Source organism: Astyanax mexicanus, chromosome 1, assembly GCF_023375975.1.
Source record: "Astyanax mexicanus isolate ESR-SI-001 chromosome 1, AstMex3_surface, whole genome shotgun sequence".
In the NCBI taxonomy this organism is placed as follows: domain Eukaryota; kingdom Metazoa; phylum Chordata; class Actinopteri; order Characiformes; family Acestrorhamphidae; genus Astyanax; species Astyanax mexicanus.
Window position 1 is genome coordinate 7,591,401 of NC_064408.1, and position 26,615 is coordinate 7,618,015.

General features: G+C 40.4%; 1 protein-coding gene across 10 annotated transcripts in view; it reads right to left on the reverse strand.

Annotated features, from left to right (window-relative positions):
• Positions 1–17,092: 17,092 nt before the first annotated feature.
• Positions 17,093–26,615, reverse strand: part of rgs3a (regulator of G protein signaling 3a) — a 360,852-nt gene continuing 351,329 nt past the window's right edge. For all 10 annotated transcript variants that reach the window (XM_049465826.1, XM_049465822.1, XM_049465824.1 and 7 more), the window contains 3 exons: positions 24,150–24,211; positions 20,772–20,938; positions 17,093–19,515 (listed from right to left, as the gene is read on the reverse strand). In XM_049465826.1, coding sequence (XP_049321783.1) covers positions 19,315–19,515; positions 20,772–20,938; positions 24,150–24,211 — 430 coding nt within the window. In that variant the 3' untranslated portion in view covers positions 17,093–19,314. The remainder of the gene's footprint in view (positions 19,516–20,771; positions 20,939–24,149; positions 24,212–26,615) is intronic.

Genomic DNA, 26,615 nt, shown 5'->3' on the forward strand with positions numbered 1-26,615 from the left:
CCAGGGTAATGTCTGCATACCACCAAGAAGGACCAACCACATCCAACAGGATTAACTGTGGACACTGTAAGAGGAAGCTGTCTGAAAGGGATGTTCGGGTGCTAACCCGGATTGTATCCAAAAAACATAAAACCACGGCTGAACCCAAATCACGAAAGGATTCAGTGTGCACCTCAACTCTCCTGTTTCCACCAGAACTGTCCGTCACCACAATCAATTATTGTGCTCTAAAACCAGGTGTTTCAGTTTCATTCATATTAAGAAGGTCCTGCAACCACTAACTTTTCTAGGACCTATTTTTTTTTTATTTTACATTGACAGCGTGTGGTTGATGTTTTAATCCAGAGTGACTTACACAGAAAGGAGAACGCAGAATTAGGAATCTTACCCAATAACCCTTATTGGTATAGAATGATGAAATTGTCTTCAATTTCCTCTTTTAATGCCATAAAACCACTGGTGCCTTTTGGCATTTTTCCCCTCACTTTTATAAATAAGAGCTTTGGGGAAAGTTCTACTAGGAGACTTTATATCCCAACCAATCATCAGATGGTACAAGACCTGGGCCAATGACAGCAGCCACTTTTAATCCTTTACTGTTCCTGGTAACTTTTATCTTTCTTCTGATTTTGAATCACTTTTGACACTTCATTTCGGGGACCACTCTTTCTGCATCTATTTCTTTGGCTAAGAACGAATATGCGAAGTGTGAAATATGACAACTATGACCGGGAGATCGCTCGCCGGTTCGAATCCCTGTTATGCAGCTTGCCATCAGCTGCCAGAGCCCCGAGAGAGCACAATTGGCAATCGGACTTGCTCTCTCTGGGTGGGTACAGTAGATAGTACAGCGTTCTCTCCGCTGATCACTCCTAGGGTGATGTGGATCAGCACAAGGCTGCTTCTGTGAGCTGATGTATCGGAACCGAGTCGCTGCGCTTTCCTCCAAGTGATGTTTCTTGACAATGCTGCATCATCAGCAGCTCAAAAAGGTTTAGAAAGTTAGAAATAATAATAAAAAAGAACAAATATGAATAATTACTGTGTATTTGAATTTGCTTTAGCAACCATCCAATAAAGAGTGTCAGAGCAGAGAGTGTAATCCAATCTGCAGGCTGGTCTCTCAGTCTTTAGCCTCGGCGTATCCTGCCAATCCTCGGAGGAGTAATAACCAGCTTAGCCAAGTACAAACACAGGCGCTTACTGTCGCCCATCCAGCCTCTACAGCTTCACTAGAGCTTCACTCAGACTCCAGCAGCCTGGGCAAGACCACCTGCTGCATGCGGCTTCCTGTGTGTGTGTGTGTTGTAGAAATGTGTGTGTGTGTGTGTGTTGTACATGGATAGCCTGGGCATTGGGACCGCGTTCAGGTCCTGCTGCCAGGTTGCCATGCAGATCTCAGGCACTTGTCCTGTAAGTAGAGCTACAGTTGGTACTTGTAGGATTGGAGCTCCTGACTGGGGTGATCGTAGAGGTCAGCACACACACACACACACACACACACACACACACACACTCCGTGGGCTCGGAGGGAGGCGGCAGTTCCTAAGCAACTTTCTGAAAGGCTTTTGTAATCACTGCCATTACAGTAATCAGCAGCACACAGAGGAAACCGTGCGCCCGATTGAACTGATTCAGACGTGTTCTGCAGCTCTCTCATATCAGAGTGGGTTTCAATGTGGTGGTTTGATTCGTATTGTGGCGTGAGGAGGCGGGGGAGTTGTGGGTCCGCCCCACGCCAGAGCGCAAAGCCATGCCTGTCTCAGCTGGCCCGCATGAGGGCTGATTGACCCGCCAGTTGAGACAGGCATATATACTCAGCCTCAGCCATCATTTGGGAGAACTTACACTGGGGAGCAGAGGGCTGAGGCTGCACGGACCTTAAAACCTTAAAAACTAAACTAAAAGTAATTCTACAGACTCTAGAGCCCCATTGGGCTGAGCATTATGTTTTGAGTTGTTTTGGGTGTGGTGGAGGGCAGTTTAAAAGCCGAATAAAGGTATGCTTTGAGTTCATTTACTCCCCGTGTCTGTGTTCTCTGTGTGCTTCCTCCTTCCGGGTCACAGTGGTCACGCCCCTAACCCCAGGGGCCTACCACAGTATACATGGAAATAAATCATGATCGATTGATTGTCATATTGTCTATAGGTCTACACTTTACTCTATACCACGTTCCAAATTAATATGCAAATTATATTTTTCCCTGATTTTCCTAAATGGTCAATGCAAATGACAGTCAGTATAATAAAAGTCTTCACCCGTTAGAGTATTACCCTGCGTTCACACTGGAACGCGACGAGTCACTTGTGTCGCCCAGCGTTTGTCCCTTGTGGGCGTGTCAAGCTCAACGCCCGCGTTTATCATGGTCCAGCCTCAGAAAAAAAAAAGGCACAAAAATGGAATCGCTTGGCCACTTTATTCTACAGCTATAACCCCCAAACTTGCTGGACTCTTGGGCGTTTCTGTGATTTAACTGCGCTGGAAACGCAGCCGCTCCCACAGATTGATGCGGGTCCAGCCCGTTCAACAGAAAGAACCGGGAAAGAAACTAGAAATTCAGAGAGCAGGAGCTTGAGGACGTCAAACCGCCTTGTTTGTGATTGGTCCAAAGAAAAGCTAGGAGCCAATCAGGTTAGAATGTCACTTCACCACGTCATAATTAATTTGCATAAAGTTGAGAAAAATTCATCTCCGTGTCGCTTGTCGCCTCTCGCGTGTCACAGCGACAAATCGCGCCCTGCCATAGGAAATGAATGGTCGCCTGTCGCTTTCCAGTGTGAACGCAGGGTTAGAGTATAAATTGAATTTTATATTTACCTCAAAAAAAAAAAAAAAACTCAAAATGCACTGTTCCAAATTATTATGCAGAGCAGAGTTTCAAAACCTTTTTTAGGTTGTAAAGAACTGAAAATGGTCCTTTGTTGAATTTGCAGCATTAGGAGGATTTCACATTCACTGAAATAAAAAAAAGCATTAATTAAATTCAGTCAAAAACATCCCAACAGGCCAAGTTACATGTTAACATAGGACCCTTTCTTTGATATCACCTTCACAATTCCTGCATCCGTTGAACTTGAGAGTTTTTGAGTTTTAAGTCAAGTCAAGTAGTTTTATTGTCAGTACTGCATACGTACAGGACATACAGAGAATTGAAATTACGTCCCTCCAAAAATTACAGCAAGTACAGAACATAGATATATAATATAAAAGAATGGGAGACACTATATGTACAATACAACAAGAACACAGATATAGACATACGTAAGACAAGAGGACAAAAGTGCAATAGTGATGGGGGGTGATTAAGATGACAGTACAAGTATCAACAGAACCCGTATAAACAGTAGTGCAAATATGGTATAATAGCTTAAGGCTGGTAAAGTGAATGAGTGCGTAAAGTACTTAAAGTTCACAGTTTATGAGGAGTTAAAGTGAGTAATGCAATGTGAGTATAAGCAGTAGTGCAGGTATGGGGTTTTAGGAAAATATCTGCTTGAATTTCTTTGCATGATGTCAGAATAGTGTCTCAGAGCTGCTGTTTTGATGTGAACTTTCTCCCACCCTCATAGATCTTTAGCTTGATGAAACTCCAAAGGTTTTCTATAGGGTTCAGGAGGTCAGGAGAAGATGGTGGAACACCATGAGTTTCTCTCCTTTTATGCTCATAGCAGCCAATCACACAAAGGTATTCTTTGCAGCATGAGATACTTTTGCTCCAGAAGGAACAGTTCTTCTTTTTGTACCATGGAGGAAGAAAGTAGTCAGTCAGAAACTCTATATTATACTCTACTGAGACCATTTTCACACCTCCAGGGACCCTATCAGCTCTCTCCCCATGATTCTGGCCTAAAACATGACTCCGCCCCCTCCTTGCTGACATCACAGCTTTGTTGAGACATGGCGGCCATCCACCAACCATCCACTACTCCATTCATCTGCACCATCCAGGGTTGCACGACACGATGCAAATTTTATATTTGAACAGTACACTGTTATCATAGAGAGGTTTGTTCAATAAAAATTTGATTTATACTCTAACGGGTGATGATTTTTAATATATTGACTGTCATTTGCAATAACCACTTAGGAAAATGAGGGAAAAATATAATTTGCATAATAATTTGGAACACGATGTAGATAATTAACTGACTTAGTGACCTAGACTAGACTCTCTAGGGAGTCTCAAAGTGGACGAAGTTGGGCCGAAGGACAAAGATAAAAGCAGCTTTATAGCTTTATACCTGCCTTGAGGGAATAAATAGTATGATGATGGTGCGGAGTAGGACATCCTCAGGTAGTCAACAAGTCAACAAGTTACTTTTTCAGTCAGAAACTTGGTCGTTTTGTACTTTTATTTTTATTATTTTTTTTACAAAGACTGTACGCCCATATAGTATTATGAAAAAATTAGTGGTGCTTTTTATCAGGTGCAGGAAATACAGTGCATTCGTGTGCAAAATGAAACGCTTACTCAATGAATAAAAATAAATAAATGAAAAAAAATCTCGTGCCATCTGCCATCTGGTCCAGCAGCTCCCAGAGATAGATCCGTCTCACAAAGAAGCCCTTCATCTGTACTGATTTCACACCAGACGGGAAGATTTTCACAACTCGCCCTGCCAAGCTGAACACGGTTTGCTTAAGAATGAAAAGAGACTGATATTAAACCACAGGAAGTAATTGTGGACCAAACAACACAACTTACTTTCTGAGTTTTTTCAGATTATTGTACACTTTTTTTTTTTATTTAATTATCTCGTAAATTAGCAAGGCCAGTTGTCCCACCCATTCAGCTGCCTCCTCCTCGGTTCAGATACAGCAGCTCACAGATGCAGCCTTGTGCTGATCCACATCACGCTAAGAGTGATAAGGGGAAAGAGCGCCATCTACTATACCCAGTACCCACCCAGAGAGAGCAAGGCCAATAGTGCTCTCCCGGGGCTCCAGCAGCTGATGGCAAGCTGCATGACCGGGATTTGAATCAACAAGTACACTTTCACAGCTTGTCTTGTAAGGTCAACTATTTTAACAGTTGTTTATAGTGAATTGCACATAACAAAAACAACTTATCAGCAACACTGGGTCACAAATGAAAAGGTCATTCAGCAGAAGGAACCCAGGCGTTGTGGGACCCGTTTTTATTTTTCATCAAATGATACAAAAAATATTTTTTCTAACTCAAACTCATTGGCATTGGCTCATTTTTTGTGAAAAACATATATCAAAACACATTTTCCATAAACACACACTGTACACAACCCCCCCCCCCCCCACACACACACACACACATTTATATTACATACAGTATGATTGGCCAAGGGCTAATAAACATTGCTTCATTTGTAAATTTGAAACTAAACAAATTTTCTACTCATATCTTGAGTTTAATTCATTTTCTTTTACATTTTATTAAAAAACTAATAAAAAAAAGAGTAGCACTTTTTAAAAGAAATGTAACATAAGAAAGTCAAGTCAAGTCATTATCAACCGCTTCATCCATTAAGGGTCGCGGGGGGGTGCTGGAGCCTATCCCAGCCGGCATCGGGCGGAAGGCAGGATACACCCTGGACAGGCCGCCAATCCATCGCAGGGCAGACAGACACACAGACACATTCACTCACACACTCACACACTCACACCTAGGGGGCAATTTTGTATCCGACGTCCAATTAGCCTGAACGTGCCGTCTTTGGACTGTGGGAGGAAACCGGAGCACCCGGAGGAAACCCACGCAGACACGGGGAGAACGTGCAAACTCCACACAGAAAGACCCGGGTCGCCCCAGCCGGGAATCGAACCCAGGCCGTCTTGCTGTGAGGCGGAAGTGCTACCCACTGCGCCACCGTGCCGCCCCTAACATAAGAAAGGTAAAGGGCAAATATTAACCATGTAAGCTGTTTATATTGCTTGCAATTTAGGTGAAGCGAGCATGTGTAAAGCATTTTAATGTAGAATTGCTTAATTTTGCTGAATTAAATACAAGTAACAAAGTAAACGAGTAACAAAAATATGAACACCACACAAGGGTTAAATAAAAAAAAAACACCTTGTCACAACAACACACACAAGAACCGATGCAATGCAAAGACATTTCATTTTAATTTTCAAAAGAAACAAGTACTGTAAAAGAAGTTATATACGTCTGTGTGCTGAACTGCAGCGAAAGTACTAAATAAAAAAGATAAAATATGAAAGAATACGAAGAAAACATACAGAAACTCCACCCTCATCTTTATACTCTCCTTGCAATCTCATTGGCTGTAGCTTGTTGTAATTTCAATGGCAGTAACTTCCATTCTCAACAACTTCCACACTTCCAAATTAAGAATTGCAGACTCTAGAATGTAGATATTAAACCTGCTAGATATTTGTTTCTGTAATCGCTTGGTGCACTCTTTGATTGTGTCTTTCAGCAGTTTACAAATAATGTCCAAACCAGCATCAAATAATCAACCAAGCTAGTGACCAAGCGAACACAAATTTGCTTTCAACCTGAAATTCAGTGTTTTTCATTATTTTAAAATACTCTGTACTGTAGATTAAAGCAAACGTCATCCAACCTGTGACAAAAAACATACATAATTATTTACTAAACAAAAAAATGTTAAACAAAACAGAACGTTTTATATTTTACATTCTTCAAAGTAGCACCTCTTGCTTAGATTAGACAGTTTTACACATCTTGGCTTTGCACTGGATTTTTTTCAGTCAGCTTTATGAGGTAGAGTCTCCTGGAATTCAGGCTTTCAGTTAACAGCTGTGCTGAACTCATCAAGAGTTAATAAATACTTGAATTTCTTGTCTCTTAATAAAGTGTTTGAGAGCATCAGTTGTAAGGTAGTGAAGAGGTAGAGTTACAGGTATACAGTGAATAGTGAATATTTGAGTAATGTTCTAATCAAGATTATGAGAAGCAACAACTACTCTAACTCTAAGTAAAGAAATACTATAAGAAATGAAGATCAGTCAACTTTGAAAGTATCCTCAAGTGGAGTTAACAGCAAAAAAGACCATCAAAAAAGCTATGATGATGAAACTGGACCGCCCTAGAAAAGGAAGAGCAAGAGTTTCCTCTGTTGTACAGGATAAGTTCATCAGTTAAAATTGCCAACCTCAGAAACCACAACTTAACAGCTTAACCCCAGATAAGAGCACCTAAAAGCTTCTTCACAGAGTATTTTAGTTAGTTTAACACTTATTTTAAGTTTCTACACGATTCCTTGTGTGTTCCTTCATAGCCTGACTCACTTTACTATTCATTTACCAAGTAGGAAAAAAATAAAACATTAAAAAAGATTTTTCCAAAGTTTTTGGTGGAGAAAATAAGTTTTTGGTTGTGATCTAGGTTTCATCATGATCCCTGGATCCATATAGTAGAAAGTAGAGTAAAAAGGCGCATTTAACCTGGAGACAGTGGTGCGGTTGGATGAAAAGAGTGAAAGAACAAGATGTCAGCATCTCTGAGTGTTTTAGTGTTTTAGTGATAAAGAGAAGTAAAGACAGATAAAGAGAGATAAAGACAGTTCTACTATTACGACTCCGGAAGCAAATTTAGTTAGTTGAATTATTTAATGTTTGAACAAAATATTTGTAGGCGAAACAAGTACTCGTATATGTTCGTGAAAGTCGTATAGAAACAATTTCATGTATTAGAGTCTTTGGCGTAGGCCCGTCATCGGCCCAGGGCTTGATACATCTGGGCTCTGCAGATCCTGTCGTACACTGAAGACAGGGCGGAGCCAACCCCCGGGCAACCAAACGGGACCAACCTGGAGGCGGCGGGGAGGGAGGAGGGGAAGAGCGACCAACAGCGTCTGAAATGCAGCAAGGTACTGAATGAGTGATCGTTATTTAAAGCAGAAGAGAAAATCTGATTGGATAGGTAATTAGGTGACGTAGCATTGGAGTCTATAGTAGAACTTACGCTGCGCTTTCATTTCTACTATTACGACTCCGGAAGCAAATTTAGTTAGTTGAATTATTTAATGTTTGAACAAAATATTTGTAGGCGAAACAAGTACTCGTATATGTTCGTGAAAGTCGTATAGAAACAATTTCATGTATTAGAGTCTTTGGCGTAGGCCCGTCATCGGCCCAGGGCTTGATACATCTGGGCTCTGCAGATCCTGTCGTACACTGAAGACAGGGCGGAGCCAACCCCAAAAGTATAAATTATAAATATACCCACCGCAGATCTTTACCTGGTTTCTACTTCCTGTAATAGAAAAAAAAATGTTTAATTAATAATAGCATAATACAATGTTACGATTTTATGTTGCACCGAGATTGTGGACAGTGGTGTGTTTTATTTATACCATGAATATCCCCATGCATGAGTGAGTTTATTTATCATTTAACTTGTGAATTGCGTAATGTGAGCACATGCTGGATGCATCTAAATGTGGGTGTTCTGTGCAATAACAAGCAGAGTTAACATGAGTGTAGTGCCCAGTGATGCGCTTGATCGCGCCAACTTTCCATGCTGTTAGTATGGGCCGATGCCCTCGTTCATACATGCGCTTGCTGCGAGCCTTGAGCGGGGAGCGCCCCCGAAGCGCAAGGGCGCGAGCCCTCTTCCATACTCTAGATACTAGCTCGAGCGGGGTGCGCCCCCGAGGGCGTGAGCCCTTATAATTCATTCATTTCATCTTTCGTTATTCTTTTATGCGTAGAGGACGTCCCCAAAAGACATACGGTAGCATGCCTTCTTTCAGTCTTTCGTTCATTCATTGTATTCATCCGATCATACGCGGGGAATGCCACAAATATGTAGGCTGCGTGCCTACCTCATTCTTTTATTTATTTCGTTCATTTGTTCATTCTGTATTCATCGATCATAATATTACCTTGCATTAAATTACGTTTAGCCGACTTTTTGTCTGAAGCGACTAAGATACAGCACAAATATGTTATAAGATAAATACAGAAATAGTAGAAGGAAAACATTATACAATAGGGCCTAAAGGAGGTCAGAGGGAAATAACGGGATAGAGGAGCGAAGGAGGAGAGAAAGAAAATGAGGTTAGAAAGAAAGAGAAGAGGTTATGCGAGGGGTGCGCCCTCGAGCAGTCGAGCCACGGGCTCTACATTCATACACTTGGGCGTCGAGCCCGAAAAGCATGCATTGCTGTTAGTGAGGGCCAAGGGCCAAAACATGCATCTAGGTTGGGCGTTGAGCCCTCATGCGCGGGGACCGCCCCCAAAGCATGCGTTGCTGTTAGTAACGGGCTGCGCGCCCTGTAAAACGCTGAGCGCGGGGTTCGACCCCTGAAAAAACATGCTGTTAGTAACATGCAATAATCCTCATGTCATGTCGTCTGGGCTGTGAGCCCAAGATAAAGAGGAGATTGTCTCCTGGCATGTGTTGATGTAAATGACCACGGGCCATAATGCATTAAGCTATAGGTATAGACATGTGATAATCAGCAGTGTTGGGAGAGCATCACAGATCGTTTTAATACTGGTTAATACTGTTAGTGAAGCATTGAAACAAAAGCAAATGTTGATGTATAATAGATCATTTAAATCGCCGGATTGATGCACAAATTAACATACTCTAAAGTACTTCCACCGCCTCCAGTGTTTGCTTATAAATAATACTTACTTAGACAGTGTTGAATGAGCTTGCTGAGCGTTCAGCAGTAGGTCCAGTTCTGGTCTAAGTGTGTGACAGGTGTGCTGAAATTACCCGTCTTCTTCAAGTAGCAAAATGGTGACGTCAGCTTCGCTGAGGATGTGGCTGCGTCGTTCCTAAAGAGAGCGACCAGCGTAGAAGGATGGAGATGGTCAGCGTTTCCTATAATTGACATTTGACAGGTGAAATCTGACCACTGTTTCGCCATAGGGTAGCTATTAGGTGAAACCAAACAGAGGCGCATAAAGTTTAGAAGAGCGTGAAAGCAGATAGCTGCCCCAGAAATGTAAAGACAGAAATCGGAGTGCACTTTTAGTATTTTAATTGTAAAACAGGGCCCTGTTATCTGCAACAGAATGTTTCGCGCAAACAGAAATGAAGGAAGGAGTAGAGCTTAAATCAGACAGCGTGAGGCATTGAACTGATCAAATAAATATTGTCGGCGCGCGCTCGTGAAATGCCTGTGCGCTTAAATCCATAAAAGCTGCCGTATGCAGTGGAAACATAGGGAGAATATATAAGACTTGTAAATTAGATTTATTTCTGTAAATGGCAAGCTATATTAAATTGAGGAAGAGGATTTTTGCAATGCCTTTGAGGAGTAAGCATATAGCTGGATTAGAAAACGAACTCGGATAATCTGACTATTACGACGTTCCTTATTAATTGGCATCAATAATTTTGTAGAGAGAAAGTTTGTTACCAATTATGAAATTAATTTATAATTACTGAGTCCCAGGTAATTAAATTGAGCAATGACATAATCGGAGTGCAGAAAGAACAACTTAAATGAGGATCGTGATCACAGCTTCGCGGTCACAACGTATTTTATTAATAATTTCAGAGAAAATAAAAAGTAATGAAACGCACGCGATCACCCCGATCATTTCGTACAGAACTGAGAGGCAGATCCAGGGGCGAGGGTCAAATTAATAGCCAACAGTCGGCAAACTATCGCCCTTGGAAATACATACCCAAAACCGACAAACAGAGCGGCGCTCGCACCGAGCGCAGCCGAAGAAACGGCGCCGAGGAGAACAATGAGAAATACCGGACCACAACCAAGAAAGCGAGACTAGAAAAGCCACGAACGACACAGCAAACAGAGAACACACGAAAAGCACCCAAGCGAAATCGCGAACCCAGAGACAGATAAAGATACAGATACATAGATATTAAATAGCCCTAAGGAAATGTAGACATCCAGCAGCAACAGCACGATTCATAAGAAATAAAGAACAGTAAGAATAAAGAAACACACTATATACGGATCAAAACACAGAACAGAAAAGATATAAGAAGATTAAATAGAAAAGAAAAGGTAAGAAGATAAGCCGGGAAGCAGGTCAGCAGCAAACAGTTTTAAAACGCAGAGGAAGACATATTCCTTTAAACTAAGCTGCAACAACTAATCCATTTTACAGGTACAATAATTCGTAAGAGTATCAGCAGTACCATTATTATCATTATTATCATTATGTATGGGTTATATAAATAAATATACCAATAAATAATATACTACAGTTGGACAATTTATTGTACATCAGTTCGTATTCTAGCATTATGTCTAATTAGTACTAGCACCACTAGCATTATTATGAACCATTACATATGTATTTTTCGTGCTTATTCTATGTACAGCACACGATGAGCTGCATTGTAACGTATGAAGGTGCTACAAAATAAAGAGTAACATCGGCATCATTATTATCAATATCACTATTATTAGTACTAATATTACTACCATTATCACCATTAGTACTATCAATATTATTACCATTATGAATACCGTAAACTAGGCAGAGCAGTAGATGTTGCCAACTGCCATCAAATAATTTACGGAGCAAAGTGCAAGGAGCAATGACATGGAACGCAAGAGACTGAAAGCACTGAGAAACACAAACATGCACATGATACAAAATATGACGAAGAAGCGAATACGTGAAAACCCAATCATGAGTAACTGCACGTGACAGTAAGGGAGGCGAGGTCGGGGAAGAGACGACGGAAGAAGGAAGCAGTGAGCGGTAGAATGTTAGAATGCAGTCAAAAGTCCGGAAAATCAACAGAATAGCGAACAGAAGACAGAACAGAAAAAAGAAAAAAGAAAAGAGGTAGAAGAGCGGCCAGCCATAAGGTCAAAAGACCGCGAAGAGGACCATCCACGCGCCGGGGGCAAACGGGCTTCGGAAGGAAGGCAAAAGAAGAACCTTACCTTGTAGGATGACAGCACGCAAGCGCGGGGAAAACCATAGCAGCATCAGCAGAAACAAACGGCCTACCAAAAGCCGGGCCAGGCACGGCAGTAGCTAAACAGGAGGAGGAAGAGGCCAAGCAGCAGAGGACCCAGGCAGAAACACACGCGGCAGCGCAGCAGCAGATCCAGCAGAAGCGCCAGGTAGGGCAGTAGCAGCAGCAGCAGCAGAGCTGGCAGAAGCGCCAGGTAGGGCAGTAGCAGCAGCAGCAGCAGATCCGGCAGAAGCTCCAGGTAGGGCAGTAGCAGCAGCAGCAGCAGATCCGGCAGAAGCTCCAGGTAGGGCAGTAGCAGCAGCAGCAGCAGCAGATCCGATAGAAGCGCACCGGCAGCGCAGTAGCAGCAGCAGCAGATCCGACAGAAGCGCACCAGCAGCGCAGTAGCGGCGAACGAACCAGGAGCGCGCTAGGCAGCACAGCAACATTAGAAGATCCAGGCAGGAGCGCGCCAGTCAGCTCAGCAAAAGTCAAAGTTCCAGGGAGAGCGCGCCAGAAGGAGAAAGATACGGGCAGATCCGCGCCAGCCGCAGCAGCAGCAGAGGCCAGGGGAGGCGGAGCGAAGGCAGAGGGGCCGGGTGAACCGGTGCTCAGTTACAACTTGCCACCCTATCGAACCGCGCTATTCTAGTACACAAATAAAGTAAAAACGCTAGAAAAAGCCCCATAGTCAAACATGCTTCAGCAGGAATATAATAAAGCCGAAACAAAATATCGGAGGACAGTTAAGAGTAAGGAGGGGAGACCACAACTTAACAGAAAACCACGAAATAAGAAAACAAACAAAGGCCCCGCGCATGGGCACTGGCGTCGAGAAGCACATCACGACGGGTTGCACAATACGACAGAACACTGCGTTACAGGGAGAGGCAACCCGGAAGCAGATCCACAGCGCTCTTCGACAGCGACCAAACCAGAGTCCGAACTCCACGCCGAGACAGCGACCGCCCGAAGGACCGGGACAGCCGGGGCTTATCTCCGACAGTGGGCTGGGGCGGCGGCGGGACAGAGCAGGAGGGGGTAGAGTAGCGGGCCGCCGGCCAACGGCGCGGCGCGTGGCAAGCAGATTGCGTCTTCCGTGCACAGCCGACCGGACGTGGGGAGCAGCAGCCGTCAGCAGGAGCGGGAGGCGTCCGACGACAAAGCGGCCAGCAGTAGGAGGTTAGCAACAGGAGGCCAACACGAGACGCCGGTCGGACACACTAGAAGCGAGAACGGGACATAAGCGAGAGAACTGCGGACAACGTCAGGAAGAGCGACCAACAGCGTCTGAAATGCAGCAAGGTACTGAATGAGTGATCGTTATTTAAAGCAGAAGAGAAAATCTGATTGGATAGGTAATTAGGTGACGTAGCATTGGAGTCTATAGTAGAACTTACGCTGCGCTTTCATAGAGAGCTATTGTGACCAGATTTCAAAAGACAGAGAGTGTGATAAAGCGAGAGAGAGAGAGAGAGAGAGGGATACAGAAAGAGAGAGAGATACAGAAAGAGAGAGAGAAAGAGAGAGATACAGAAAGAGAGAGAGAGATACAGAAAGAGAGAGAAACAGACAGAGAGAGAGAGAGAGATACAGAAAGAGAGAGATACAGAAAGAGAGAGAGAAAGAGAGAGATACAGAAAGAGAGAGAGAGAGACAGAAAGAGAGAGAGAGAGAGAGAGAGAGAGAGAGAGAGAGATACAGAAAGAGAGAGAGAGACAGAAAGAGAGAGAAAGAGAGATATACAGAAAGAGAGAGAGAGAAAGAGAGATACAGAAAGAGAGAGAGAGAAAGAGAGAGATACAGAAAGAGAGAGAGAGAGAGAGGCAGACAGAGAAAGAGAGAGAGAGAGAGAGAGAGAGAGAGAGAGAGAGAGGCAGACAGAGAGTTCTCTGTTCTCTTTCACACATTAAATTCTTTACTTATAATCATATAATCATGACCACTGAAGAAGACAGAAACAGCTGAGAGGAAGAGAGGAAGGAAGTCATTGTAAAAATAAACTTTTATTATGAACAGCAAAGGCTTGACTGTCATTTACTACTGTCATTTACTACTAGAGAGAGAGAGAGAGAGAGAGGCATGTCATCTGCTGGTGTTGATCCACTGTGTTTTATTATCAAGTCTAAAGTCAGTGCAGTTTTGTTTTCCCACAAAATCTTACAGCACTTCATGCTTCTTCCCTCTGTTACTGACAACTTTTATGGAGATGCAGATTTAATTTTCCAGCAGGACTTGGCACACTGCCCACACTGTAGCAAAAGTATCAATTGGTATCTGGACAGTAGAGACAGTTACTCCAACAAAAGCAGGATAAAATCTTTTCAAAATTTTGGAATTTGGAAGAAACAACACATTAGACAATTCTTGTATCATTTTCATCAACCGAGAGGGTGTTGACACAAAGCAGCTTGGGCCAATTGTTGCATAAGTATTGGCTTAATAATAATAATTGTCTTATTATACTTGGCAACCTGGGCGTTACATAGGGTTTTTTTTTTTCTTTTTTTTCAGTTTTCGAGAACAAATACCTTGAGTATTCTCAGTATTCTTAGTGTTTATTTTCAGAGCTCTATACAAAAGGGGTTACATGACCTCTATAATGCTGATAATCCTAAATGCAACCAAATCCTCACAGCAATGTTTCAAAATCTATTTGGGGAAAGATATCTCTGGACAGTAGAGACAGTTACTCCAACAAAAGCAGGATAAACTCCTTTTAATATCTTTTAATTTTGGAAGAAATTATAAATGAACCACTGCTGTAAGTATTATAGTAAGTATACACAGTGTAAGTAATAGTGGTTAGTGTGGTGCAGTAGATAACACCACTGCCTGCTAGTGAGCTACCACATCATGTGGGAGACTGGGGTTCAATTCTACACCAAGTCTACACCAATAAGACTCCTAACACTACATAGACCCTCTTTTGTAAGAGTAATAACCTTGTTAGTCGCACTGGAAAAGAGCGACAGCTAAAAAATACCTTAAATGTAAATCTAAATGTAATATAAAGAGAAAAATAAGTAAAGAATAAGAAAGAAAGTAAGAGAAAGGGAGATAGAAAGAGAGCAAGAGAGAGAATGATAAAGAGAGAAAGCCAGAGCGAGAGCAATAGAGCTAGAGTCCAAGATAAAAAAGCTGTAGCGCGAGAGCGATAGTCAGAAAAAGGCCAGAAAAGGCCAAGGATAAAAAAAGGAAGGGAGGGAAGCACTGGAGAATGTGATAAACGAGAGGATGGCAGCATTTGTAGCGTATTTTTGGGGACAAAATAAAAAGTACCCGCAGTAAAGCAGATGGCACCGAGCGTAACGGAAGATTACCCTTTCAATCTAAACGGTTTCACAGTCTGTCAGCTGCCAGCCACCCGTCACCGCACCAGGCGTCTACCGCTTTATCGCTCGCTCTCCGCTTTATCTCTCTCTTTTCCGCCGTGCCTTTTTCTTTTGTCTTCCTCTGACCTCGCTCGTTCATCACGTTTACAGGCGAGAGAGGAAGTTTGGGAGAGTTTGACGCCCTTGACTGTTTGAGGCCAGCTATCTGGAACAGAAGCCCTGGGAGAGCCGGGCTTGTTTACCGAGGCTTGACCAAAGGAGGCCACGCTCAAATATACTCCAGCACTCTCAAACACTGAACAATAAACCAATTACAGTGATTCTGTTACTCGTTATTCGTTATTGAGAGGGTAGAGAATCCACTTTGACTCAACTTTGGACATGAGGAATTGATCGGAATATAGCTAATACTCGGAAACCTGGGTGTTGGCGTACATGACTCATCCTTTATTATGTTCAGCAACTGCGGTTTTAGTGCATGAAAACAGACCAATTCCTATATTTTACTCAGCAACCGGGGTTTTAGTGCACGCAACTGGGCCAATTCCTATATTATACTCAGCAACCGGGGTTTAAGTGCTTGCAAACAGACCAATTCCTATATTATTACTCAGCAACTGCGGTTTTAGTGCACGCAACTGGACCAATTCCTATATTATACTCAGCCACCGGGGTTTTAATGCATGCAACTGGACCAATTCCTATATTATACTCAGCCACCGGGGTTTTAATGCATGCAACTGGACCAATTCCTATATTATACTCAGCCACCGGGGTGTTTGCACAAACAGCTTGGGCTGATTCCTAAATTATACTCAACAAGTGAGGTGTTAGTGCATGCCAACAGACCAATTCCTAAATTATACTCAGCAACTGGGGTGTTGACACAAGCAGCTTAGGCCAATTCCTATATTATACTCAGCAAGTGTGGTGTTGGTGTAAATGACTTGGGCTGATTCCTGTATTATACTCAGCAACAAGATGTTAGTACATGCAACCGGACCAATCCTATATTATACTCAGCAGCCGGGGTGTTGGCCATTTGCCATATTATACTCTGTAACTGGGGTGCTTGCACATTAGATTTGGGATGATACAAACAAAGCAAGGGTGTTGAAACAAAGCAGCTTGGGCCAACTGTGGCATAATATTTGATAAACGGGTTGTTTTGATAAGTGGCTTGGGCCAATTCTAATATTATAGTCAGCAAACAAACAAGGTGTTAGCAAATGTGTCTCAGGCCAATTATCTTATTATACTTGGCAACCGGGGCATTGACACACACACACAGCTTGGCCCGATTATTGTATTATACTCAGCAAACGGGGTGTTAGCTAAAGTGGCTTGGGCCAATTTTAATATTATAGTCAGCAAACAAACAAGGTGTTAGCAAATGTGTCTCAGGCCAATTGTCTTATTATACTCGGCGACCGGGGCATTGACACATGCAGTTCAGCCAGATTGCTGTATTATACTCAGCATTATATTGGATCAATCCCCATATTATACTCATTATACCCAGATGCAATCTGAGCATTTGGATTATAATTGGGCCAAGATTCACTCCACATAAAAGACCAAGACAAGTTTGAGCTCGGCCCGATTGTCTTATTATACTCAGCAAACAGGGTGCTGGCATAAGTGACTTGGGCCAATTCTAATATTGTAGTCAGCAAACAAACAAGGTGTTAGCAAATATGTCTCAGGCCAATTGTCTTATTATACTTGGTAACCGGGGCGTTGATACAATCGTTGTATTACTCCTCATTATAATGGATCAATCCCCATATTATACTCATTATACCCAGATGTAACTTCAGCATTTGGACCAGAATTGGTCTCAATCCAGACAAAGCTTAAGAAAATATCAAAAAAGACCAAGACAAGTTTGAGTATTTTTAACCAGTTTGGATGTTTTATTTATTTTATGTTTTTTTTATTTTTCTGCAATGACACCAATCTTCTATTTTCTTTGTCGCTTGCTATCTTAGGAGATGCATTGAATTGTAAACAGTGAAAATGATAAAATACATTTCATAAAACTCCTTACAAGCAGTGTATGACCAAGGAAGAGGTGGACAGTACCCACGTCTTCCCCATTTCGATAACAATACATGTCATTTTATAGCTTCTGATGCTCTTAGTATTTACATAGATACAGCTTGAGTTCCGTGGCGCCCGTCGCCGGGAGACGCCTCGCGTTTTTCGTCTTTTTTCGTCGTTTTACTTTTTTCTTAAGAATTATATTTACAATCCGTTAACCCCGGCTGCCTGCTGCCGGGGGAAGGGGGTGGGGTGCACAGTTAGAATAATCATAATAACAACAATAATAATAATAATAATAATAATAATAACAGTAATAATAATAATAACTTGCTTATGTCAACTAATTTACTCTCTTAAACTGCAGCTCAGTCTTCAAGCAGGTGGTTGTTGGTTGGTTGGTTGGTTCGTTCGTTTCTTTTTTCTTCTTTTTTGTCTTTTTTGCAAATACAAACTTAATACCAGAGCTCCTTTTCTCTCCATTGTCTCTCTCATAGAAAGTGAGTCTTATCCAAAAGATAAGCAATCCAATGAAAATAATAAAACATATTGCACTTGGATCATTGGGTAAAAGGGGCGGGAGCTTCAAGGGTACAGGGTTCGGGAGGAGTTAAGAGGTTTGGGCGAGGAGGTTCAGCTGAGTGCAATTTCAACAAAATATCCAGCAAGGATCTAAATAAATACGCAAACCTTTGTACAGGTAAAGCATTGTCTCTCTTATAAACAAAAAAAAAAAACATACACAGGGAAAGGCCTTAACAAGAGACCTCCGATCCCGTTCTATCTATGGAGTGCAGGTTTGAACCTATATAAAAAAAAAAAAAAAACAGTAAAAGACATTTGATGTGTAAAAAAAAATAAAGGAAAACTGAAAACAGAAAAAGGACAGGTTGAACGAGCCTGAAAGTCGAGTTCATTAGTCGAGTGCCATACAGTCCTGAGAATGCTCTCATCCGGTCCCCACGAGGAGCTACTATGAAATGCTTATCGGCTATACAGAAACTATACAGTCAAGCTTTGTCTCTTTTTCATGGGACAGTCAGTACAGTCTTTGGATGGACGATTTCCAGTGGCTTTAGTTTCGTTGTGATTTCCTCCCAATGCCAAATTTTTGGTCCTTGTTTTTCTTATTTCACGGACAATTTCTGTTTTTGCCATGTTAAAAATGTCTTTTTCATGGGGACTGGGACTGGGGAAGTGGCACTGAAATTGGGAAAGGTGTTGGCTTGGCTTGGTTGGGTTGGGTTTGTTGGTTGAGGACAGTAAGTAGTTAAAGGAAAAGGGTTAAAATTAAAGGGGCTAAAGCCTTAGGAGAGCCCCCTGTGCCTGTGCATGAGTACGGAAGTGCATAACCACGGGATTAATCAATAGGATTTTTGGGTTGGGGTTGAGCCAAGCGTCCTGTTTTCATTGAGCCAGAAAACTTCAGAAAACTTTGAGACGATTTCTTGTCGCTCAATTAAAACAGCTTGGAAACGTCCAGGGAAAAGGTCCATGAGAGCAACGATCACAACATAACAAAAATGTGAAGGCAAAAAGGAAACTGGGTCGAGAAAGGGTCGTACCAATGGCACCAGAGGAAAGGCAAGAAGGGGTGAAGAGAAATGGTCAGACCAAACGACAAACACGAAGAAGAAGCGACAAAACAGTACCCGACTGTCTTTGTGTCAAAGCAAGAAGACGTATCCCCCTCCTTTCTCCAGTAGTTGTGAAAACATAAATAATAAGAATGACAGAAAAAATCAAAACAAATGGGTAGCACTCGCTATGGGGACACCCCACTTGTCCGGCTCGGATCGCAGCCCGTATATTTGGGCTGCGCCGTCTTCTTTCCTTCCTTCCTTTCGTCTCCACCTCTTCTCATTTTACTCTCGGATCTCTCCATCCTGCACCTTGTGTGAACAATGTCTCTGTCTCTCTTTTCCTCTCTTTTGCCGCCTCAGTCTGTCTTGCCTCGGCTCATCGTAGGACAGGATGGCGAATGAGAACGAAACTCTAAGTGAAAGAAACCTTGGCGATGCTAAGTTTCTATAGTGTCTCTTTCTCCGGGTACAGGCGTGCGCTCCTCGCTCTTACGATGAGGACGCCGTCGACGTGGTGCTCGCTTTCTTTTGGTTCACCAAGTCCATGTAGAGTTCGGAGCGGAGGAAGCGAGGGTACGAGTCCTTCTCCATCAGGCCGTATATCCTCCGCTGGGCCAGGTCGAAGCAGGAGCGCGTGATGTTCTGCAGGTTCTCCTTGGTGTGCTCCCTGGTGTACGAGTCCAGGTTGACCTAAAGAACGGAAAAAGACAAAAGGAAAGGAGATGGTTAAGTCACTGGAGAATTTAAGTACTTAAGATCAAACATTGGACCACTCTATAAGGGTCTATCCAAGTGCTAAAAGAGAGTCCTAAGGTATCAAGACCTACAATCAAGCCTTGGAACTAGTGTTGAATAAGGTTACTTCAAACTAATAACCCCTAAATTGTGGTTATCAGACTATCAGACTGATGAACCTACAGTATCCAACAAAATTAAGTATCTTTTCATGGGACAAAAATTATATTAATTAAGTTTTATTCTACTTTAAAATACTATTTCTCATATCTTCAGAGAGAGAGAGTTCTTTGCCATGAGGTGAGGCTTTGTTGAATTACCAGTGGCCACTATTAAGAGAATTGTACCTAAAACATGAAATTTAACATATTTAACGAATTGGAAGTAATATTTGCAGAAATGTGAGAGGTGTCCCACAGGGTTCTATTGTAGGGTCTATGAAACTTATTATAATGTTAATTATTATAGTAATTAAGTTATAAACGTGGTAAACTGAGGTATGAGCCTATATAAAGAGTCTGAGTAGTTAAAAACAGCCCTCACGGACGCCGATTCCAGAGAACGAGAGATGGAAACCTCCAGTAGTTTCTGCCACTGGCTCGTTTTTTGAGTTTCCACGCATCGTTCCAAGCTCGAAAAAGCGAAAACATGCGCTAAAGCCATTGGCCCCTAAATCCAGCAGCCAAAACGTGAACTCATTTGGCAGGTATGACCTCACATCCTTTCAAAGCCCCTAAGAGCCTATTTGTGGAAACGAGAGACGCCAAGGCTTGGCTATTGATCCCAGTGCCTGGGATGCCTCTGGAGAGGCATCAGTTGCGTTAATGATGCCACTGAGATGAGCATTCATTCTCTCTCTCTTTCTCTCTCTCTCTCTTTCTTTCTCGTTCTTTCTCTCTCTCTTTCTCTCTCTGTCTCTGTTCGGAATGCGACTCTGACGCATAATGTGACGAGTCTGCGACTGAAGTCTGATTACTTCAAAGGAACCCAGTCAAAACAATGGCGATATGTTTTGACTGGATGCGGCCTATGTTTAGGCTGCAGTGAAGGATCTCGTTTGATCTCGTTGTGATACCTCTCTAAAACTGCTTTGAAGGGAATTCTGACAGATGTTTGAAGCCTTTTAGAAGTTTGCGGCATTCCCAGAATTCCCGGAATTCCCGATTTTCCTGAAGGTTACAAAAGGATTAAGGGATGTCGCTGGTGCTCACCTCTTTGCAGGACTGGATGGCGATGTACTCGGCGAAGATCTTTTTGGCTTTGGATGCCATCTTGGACTGCGACTTAATCTTCTTGTAATCCTCGCATGCCAGCCAGAATTCCAGATTCTCCTCGCTGAACTCGGTGCGTAGGAATGCTCGGAACGCCGCCAGGCCATCTGAAGAAAGAGGAGGGAAAGAAAAAAGAGAGAAGAGAGAGAGTGTTATTGAACAGGCTGTACAGATTTTTGGAACTTAGCTCTTAGTTAAAAAAGTCTTAGAATCTTAGGTTTCTGGATGTTCTTAGAAAGACGTTCTTGTAACATTGCAACGATGTCTCTTGTGTCAACACCTTATTTTTTTTTATTAGCTTTGGGAATGTTGATTGCAACATTTCCAAAATGTTAATAGAGTATTCTAGTCTAGCTGAGATTCTAACGTTATGTGAGAGACGTTTTAATAATGTTTCAATCCAAACCATTGTTACAGTAGGTCTCACAACATTACAGGATAATCTTCCTTTTTTAAACATTTGCTAAATGTTCTTAGTTAATGTCTTAGTTAAATGTCTTGGTATCTTAGTTGTCTGGATGTTCTTAGAAGGACGTTCTGGTAATGTTGCTACAATGTCTCTTGTGTCAACATCTCTAGTTTCAATGGATTGTTACTTGCAACATTTTCAAAATGTTAGTAAAGTATTCTAGTCTAGATGGGATTCTAATGTTATGTGATAGACGTTTTAAAATGTTGCAATGCAAACCATTGTTATAGTAGGTCTCACAACATTACAGGTTATGACTTTCTTGGAACCTTCTTTTGTTAAAACGTTTGCTAAATGTTCTTAGTTAATGTCTTAGTATCTTAGTTTTTTAGATGTTCTTAGAAGGACAGTTTGGTAACATTGCTACAATGTCTCTTGTGTCAACATCTCTAGTGTCAATGGATTGTTACTTGCAACATTTTCTTAATGTTAGTAAAGTATTGTAGTTATGTGGGAGATGTTTTAATAATGTTGCAATGCAAACCACTGTTACAGTAGGTCTCACAACATTACAGGATAACCTTCCTGGAACCTTCCTTTTTTCAAAACGTTTGCTAGACGTTCTTCTAACGTTTTCTGTTAGTTGCGAAGAAAGAACAATGAAGACAACGAAGACATTGAACCTCCTCTACAATGACCCATTAATTCCTCACAATCATTCAGCAACCCGATCCGTCGCCTGTAATCCCATTTCCTCCCTTTTCCTGACTCTCTTACGTTGTTTCCTTTGCGTATTGTTTGTCCGAGGATTTAAAAGCATGGTAAAAAGCTTCGCAGCCCAATGCAGCCCCACTCAATTAGCGATGTAATTGCATTTCCTGCCTTGTGTGCAAAAGGACCGACCCAAGCATTCAGCCCCGGCTAATGACTTAACGACATTACAATGGCTTTCGGAAACCGGAGTCGACGCGTTTTACGCAAAAACGTCCTTCAGAGCTGCTTTGTCCGTCGTTTAATAATGCGATCGCTGTAAGGAAGAGGCGACGGACCCAAGAATGGGAGGAAGCAGGGTCCCACCCTCCGTCCACCCGCACTTTCCGCTCCCACAGGCGTCCGGAGATAAGCCTGAAGCGTTTGGTTACATGCTTACACTCTATGTAGCGTCTGAAGGCATCCGGTTTAGTCTAAAGCTAACGAAGTCAACGACAGCATAGACTGGATTAAAATCAGTAAAGCCTGGAGCTTCAACAGCATGAATTATGCAGCCAGGGCAGATATGGGATACTGGGATACTCACATGGGGCTTTATTTAGCTCACTAATCTCTTACTCACTCGCTCACTCAGTCAGGCTCTATCTCTATCTCTTATCTCAGTCTCTCACCCAGTCAATCTCACTATTTTTAATTTAATTTTCTATTCATTTCTGCAAATTCAGACTTAACACTATGCTGTGCTAAGCAGGGGCCTTCTAATGCACGCCTAATGCACTCCTAATGCACGCCTCATGCACGTCTAATTGCCTAATGCACAACAATGTGGCCACATTCCTGTTTGTGGCCGAATTCCAGCGCAAAGCCAAGAGCGGAAAAAAAGAAAAATAGGAAAATAGAGCGCAAAACAACTGCATGTTGTTCTAATGTGAGTATTTTCTTGTACTTCTTAAAATCTACGTAGTATTTCATTTTTAATGCTTTAAAAAAAGCCATTTTCCTGATATATTTATGATTTTCCTTTTTATTATTATTTATTATTTTTATTTTCCGTTTATGCCATGATAAAGCCCAGATTTCTTCTTTATTACATTAAATATGCTTAATTATGTTTTAACATGAGATTTCTTTGATATATTTAATATATTTGTGTATATTTTCTCCTTCTTTAATATGGAAAAAAACAATTAAAATTGCCTTAAAGATTAGATTGTGCTATGCTGAAGAGTGAAGACTGAAAAAATACTTCTAAAATATATTTTCTTTTTATTACACTAATTGTTATGTAAAAGTGCTTTAATGCTGTATACATAACGACACAGACATATCCCCAGCTCGGTTATATATGTATACATGTATGTATAACTTAAAATGCATTTCTATAGTTGCTATGACAATGTTTTAATATATGGAATAACTAAAGATATGATATTAATCAAGGCATACAGGATCAGTTACAGCATATTATAAATATATTTTATGTATAAACTTACAATAATTTTTTTTATATTTTTCTTTCTTTGTCAGTAGTATATCAGTATCATAATGACACAATGTTACAATGTAATAATGTATGTAAAAAAAAAACTTTAAAATACATGTAAATACATATTGGACATATTTATAGCTCAGTGTATATGTATGTATCTATGTATGTATCTATGTATGTATGTATAACTATATAAAATACATTGCTATATTTGCTATGCTACTGTTATAAAATATAGTATAGAATATAAAAAACAATAAAGATTGCATGTTTTTTTTTGCTATACTTGATCCCATATTTTCCAATTTTTATTACATTTAATCAAAGCATATATTTTTACCCAGCTTTCCCAGTTTTATATTATATACTGTACATATATACAATACTAATAATGACTATAATAATAACACATAGCCATTCTTCATGTTCTTTATGACACAATGTTGCCTCTTGTTAAATAATATAATATAAAGAAAGTAAACACTATAATAATACTATATGAACCTTAAAAAAAAAAATATATATATATATATATATATATTTATATATGCTGTACAATATACTGTATAAACTTTATAATAGAACAGCATTGCAACACAAGCACTGCACAAAAACTACTGCATATCACATAGAAATCCTTCTAAAACACATTTACATGTATATATTTATATAAATATATGTATAATTCCGTGCAAATAAGAATACTCACATTTGTGGACCAGCAGCTTGTCCAGAGATTCCCCCCACTTGAGCGCCTCCTCCGGGGTGGGCCTGCAGATGAAAGCAGAGCGGTTCTTCAGCAAGCCCATTTCTGTCAGGTTTCTCATTGTGTGACCCATCCGAAGCCCCTGTGCTCCTCTGCTCTAGGCTGACCGGTGGACGTTCGAGTGTGTATAAGAGTGTGTGTGGTCCAGCAGCCAGCTGCCAGTGGTGCTGCCTCCTCTTTAGTGTTATATAGTACTGAGTATATATATATGTGTGTGTGTCTCTATGCGGAGTTTAGTCTTCTCTGAATGCTCCTGCTGGAGAGCCTCCTTTATACTGCCTCACACAGAGGGGAGGGGGCGGAGTCACCCCCAGCCAATAGGCTGGCTTGTACGAGTGAAGCTCCGCCTCCACTCCACCCCCTCTGCAATGCAAAAAAAAAAAAAAAAGGTCTTCATTGTGTGGGCAGAGCTTTAACAGCCTGGCAGCATCTGCTGCTGTATTGACTTTATCAGGAATCAGTCTTCCTGCAGCAGAGGAGGAAGCATTGTATCCAGCATTTACGCTCTATTATAGAGCCGTTAGCTGCTCTATACACCCTCTATACACGCTCTATACACACTCTATACACACTCTATACAGATCACACGCCTGCATATGTTCACACAGCTTTATAGCTTTAATTTTACCTCGATATAACAATCAATGCACACTAATCAATGTAACATTATCCGAAAAATATACTATATAATGTATAGACTAATATAGCAGGAGTCTTATATTATATATTTATATATACTAAAGCAAATCTACACTAATCTACCCTAATAATACTGTGATACTCTATAAGCTTAAATCATAGCTTTCTTTTGGTATTTGTTTTTTTAGTATTCAAGGTTCTAAGAGCACAATGCTATAATGTTATAATATACGGAGAAAAAAACACTATAACAATACTCTATATATATATATATATATATATATATATATATATATATGTATATTATGAGCATATGCTCAATTTATAGCTTTAATTTGACATCTATATTACAATCAATGCACACTGATCAATTTTGCATTATCCAAAAAATATACTATATAATGTATATATTATGTACTGTATAAACTTAAACATATCTTATATATAGCTTTTCTTTTGTTATTTGGGATTTTTTAATACTAGTATTCAATGTTCTAATAGCAGAATGTTGCAATGTCATAGTATACAGAAAAACACTATAACAATCCTATATAAACATTAAATTTACTGTATATATGTATATATATATATATATATATATATATATATATATATATATATATATATATATAGCTTTAATTTGACATCTTAAACATCAATGCACACTGATCAATTTTGCATTATCCAAAAAATATACTATAAAATGTATAGACTAATACAGCAGAAGTCTTTGTATTATATTATATTGCACATACATTGGAATCAAAGCAAATCTACCCTAATTAACTAATATACTTAATATTATGTACTGCATAAACTTAAAATACATAGGTTATATATAGCGTTCTTTTGTTATTTGGTATTTTTTATATTAGTATTCAATGTTCTAATAGCACAATGTTATAATATTATAACATACAAAAAACAACACTATAACAATACTATAAAATTAAAATTTACAGTATATATGTATATTATGGATATATGTTCCATTTATAGCTTTAATTTGACATCTATATAACAATCAATGCACACTGATCAATTTTGCATTATCTGAAAAATATACTATAAAATGTATAGACTAATATAGCAGAAGTCTTTGTATTATATTATATTGCACATACATTGAAATAAAAGCAAATATACCCTAATTCATTAATATAATTAATATTATGTAATGTATAAACTTACACATATCTTATATATATATATAGCTTTTTTTTAATAGTAGTATTGAATATTGGGGGGACGTGAACATCTGGCAACCCATGCAGTGTAATGAGTTGTATGGTTGTTGTATGAGTAATCATGATGCATGATGGTTACGCTACATTAATCATAGATATAGGTCATATTTAATAATGTACGCTACATTTAAAGCGAGTGCACTACTCAGTTTTGCATACTCCTATAAGTTTATATTTCATATTCCTATATGTTTAATTTTAAATATGAGCTATTACAGTGTAATAGACTAATATAACAAAATTATATATGTGTCTGTTACTTTGTTTGCACTTTAGTCTCAAAGCAAATATGAAAAAATCCCTGATAATAAACAGTTATGTACAAATAAAATATAGAATACAGGGTATATAAAATATATATTGTATACATACACAGTGTTATATATGCAACACATAAACATCATAAGCAAAAGAGTTGTGCACTTATTTTTGATTGGTAAGTAAATACATGTAAGTACATATATGTTATAAACATACAAGTGACTACAGTGCATATGTACGGACAATATGTTTATGAAATATG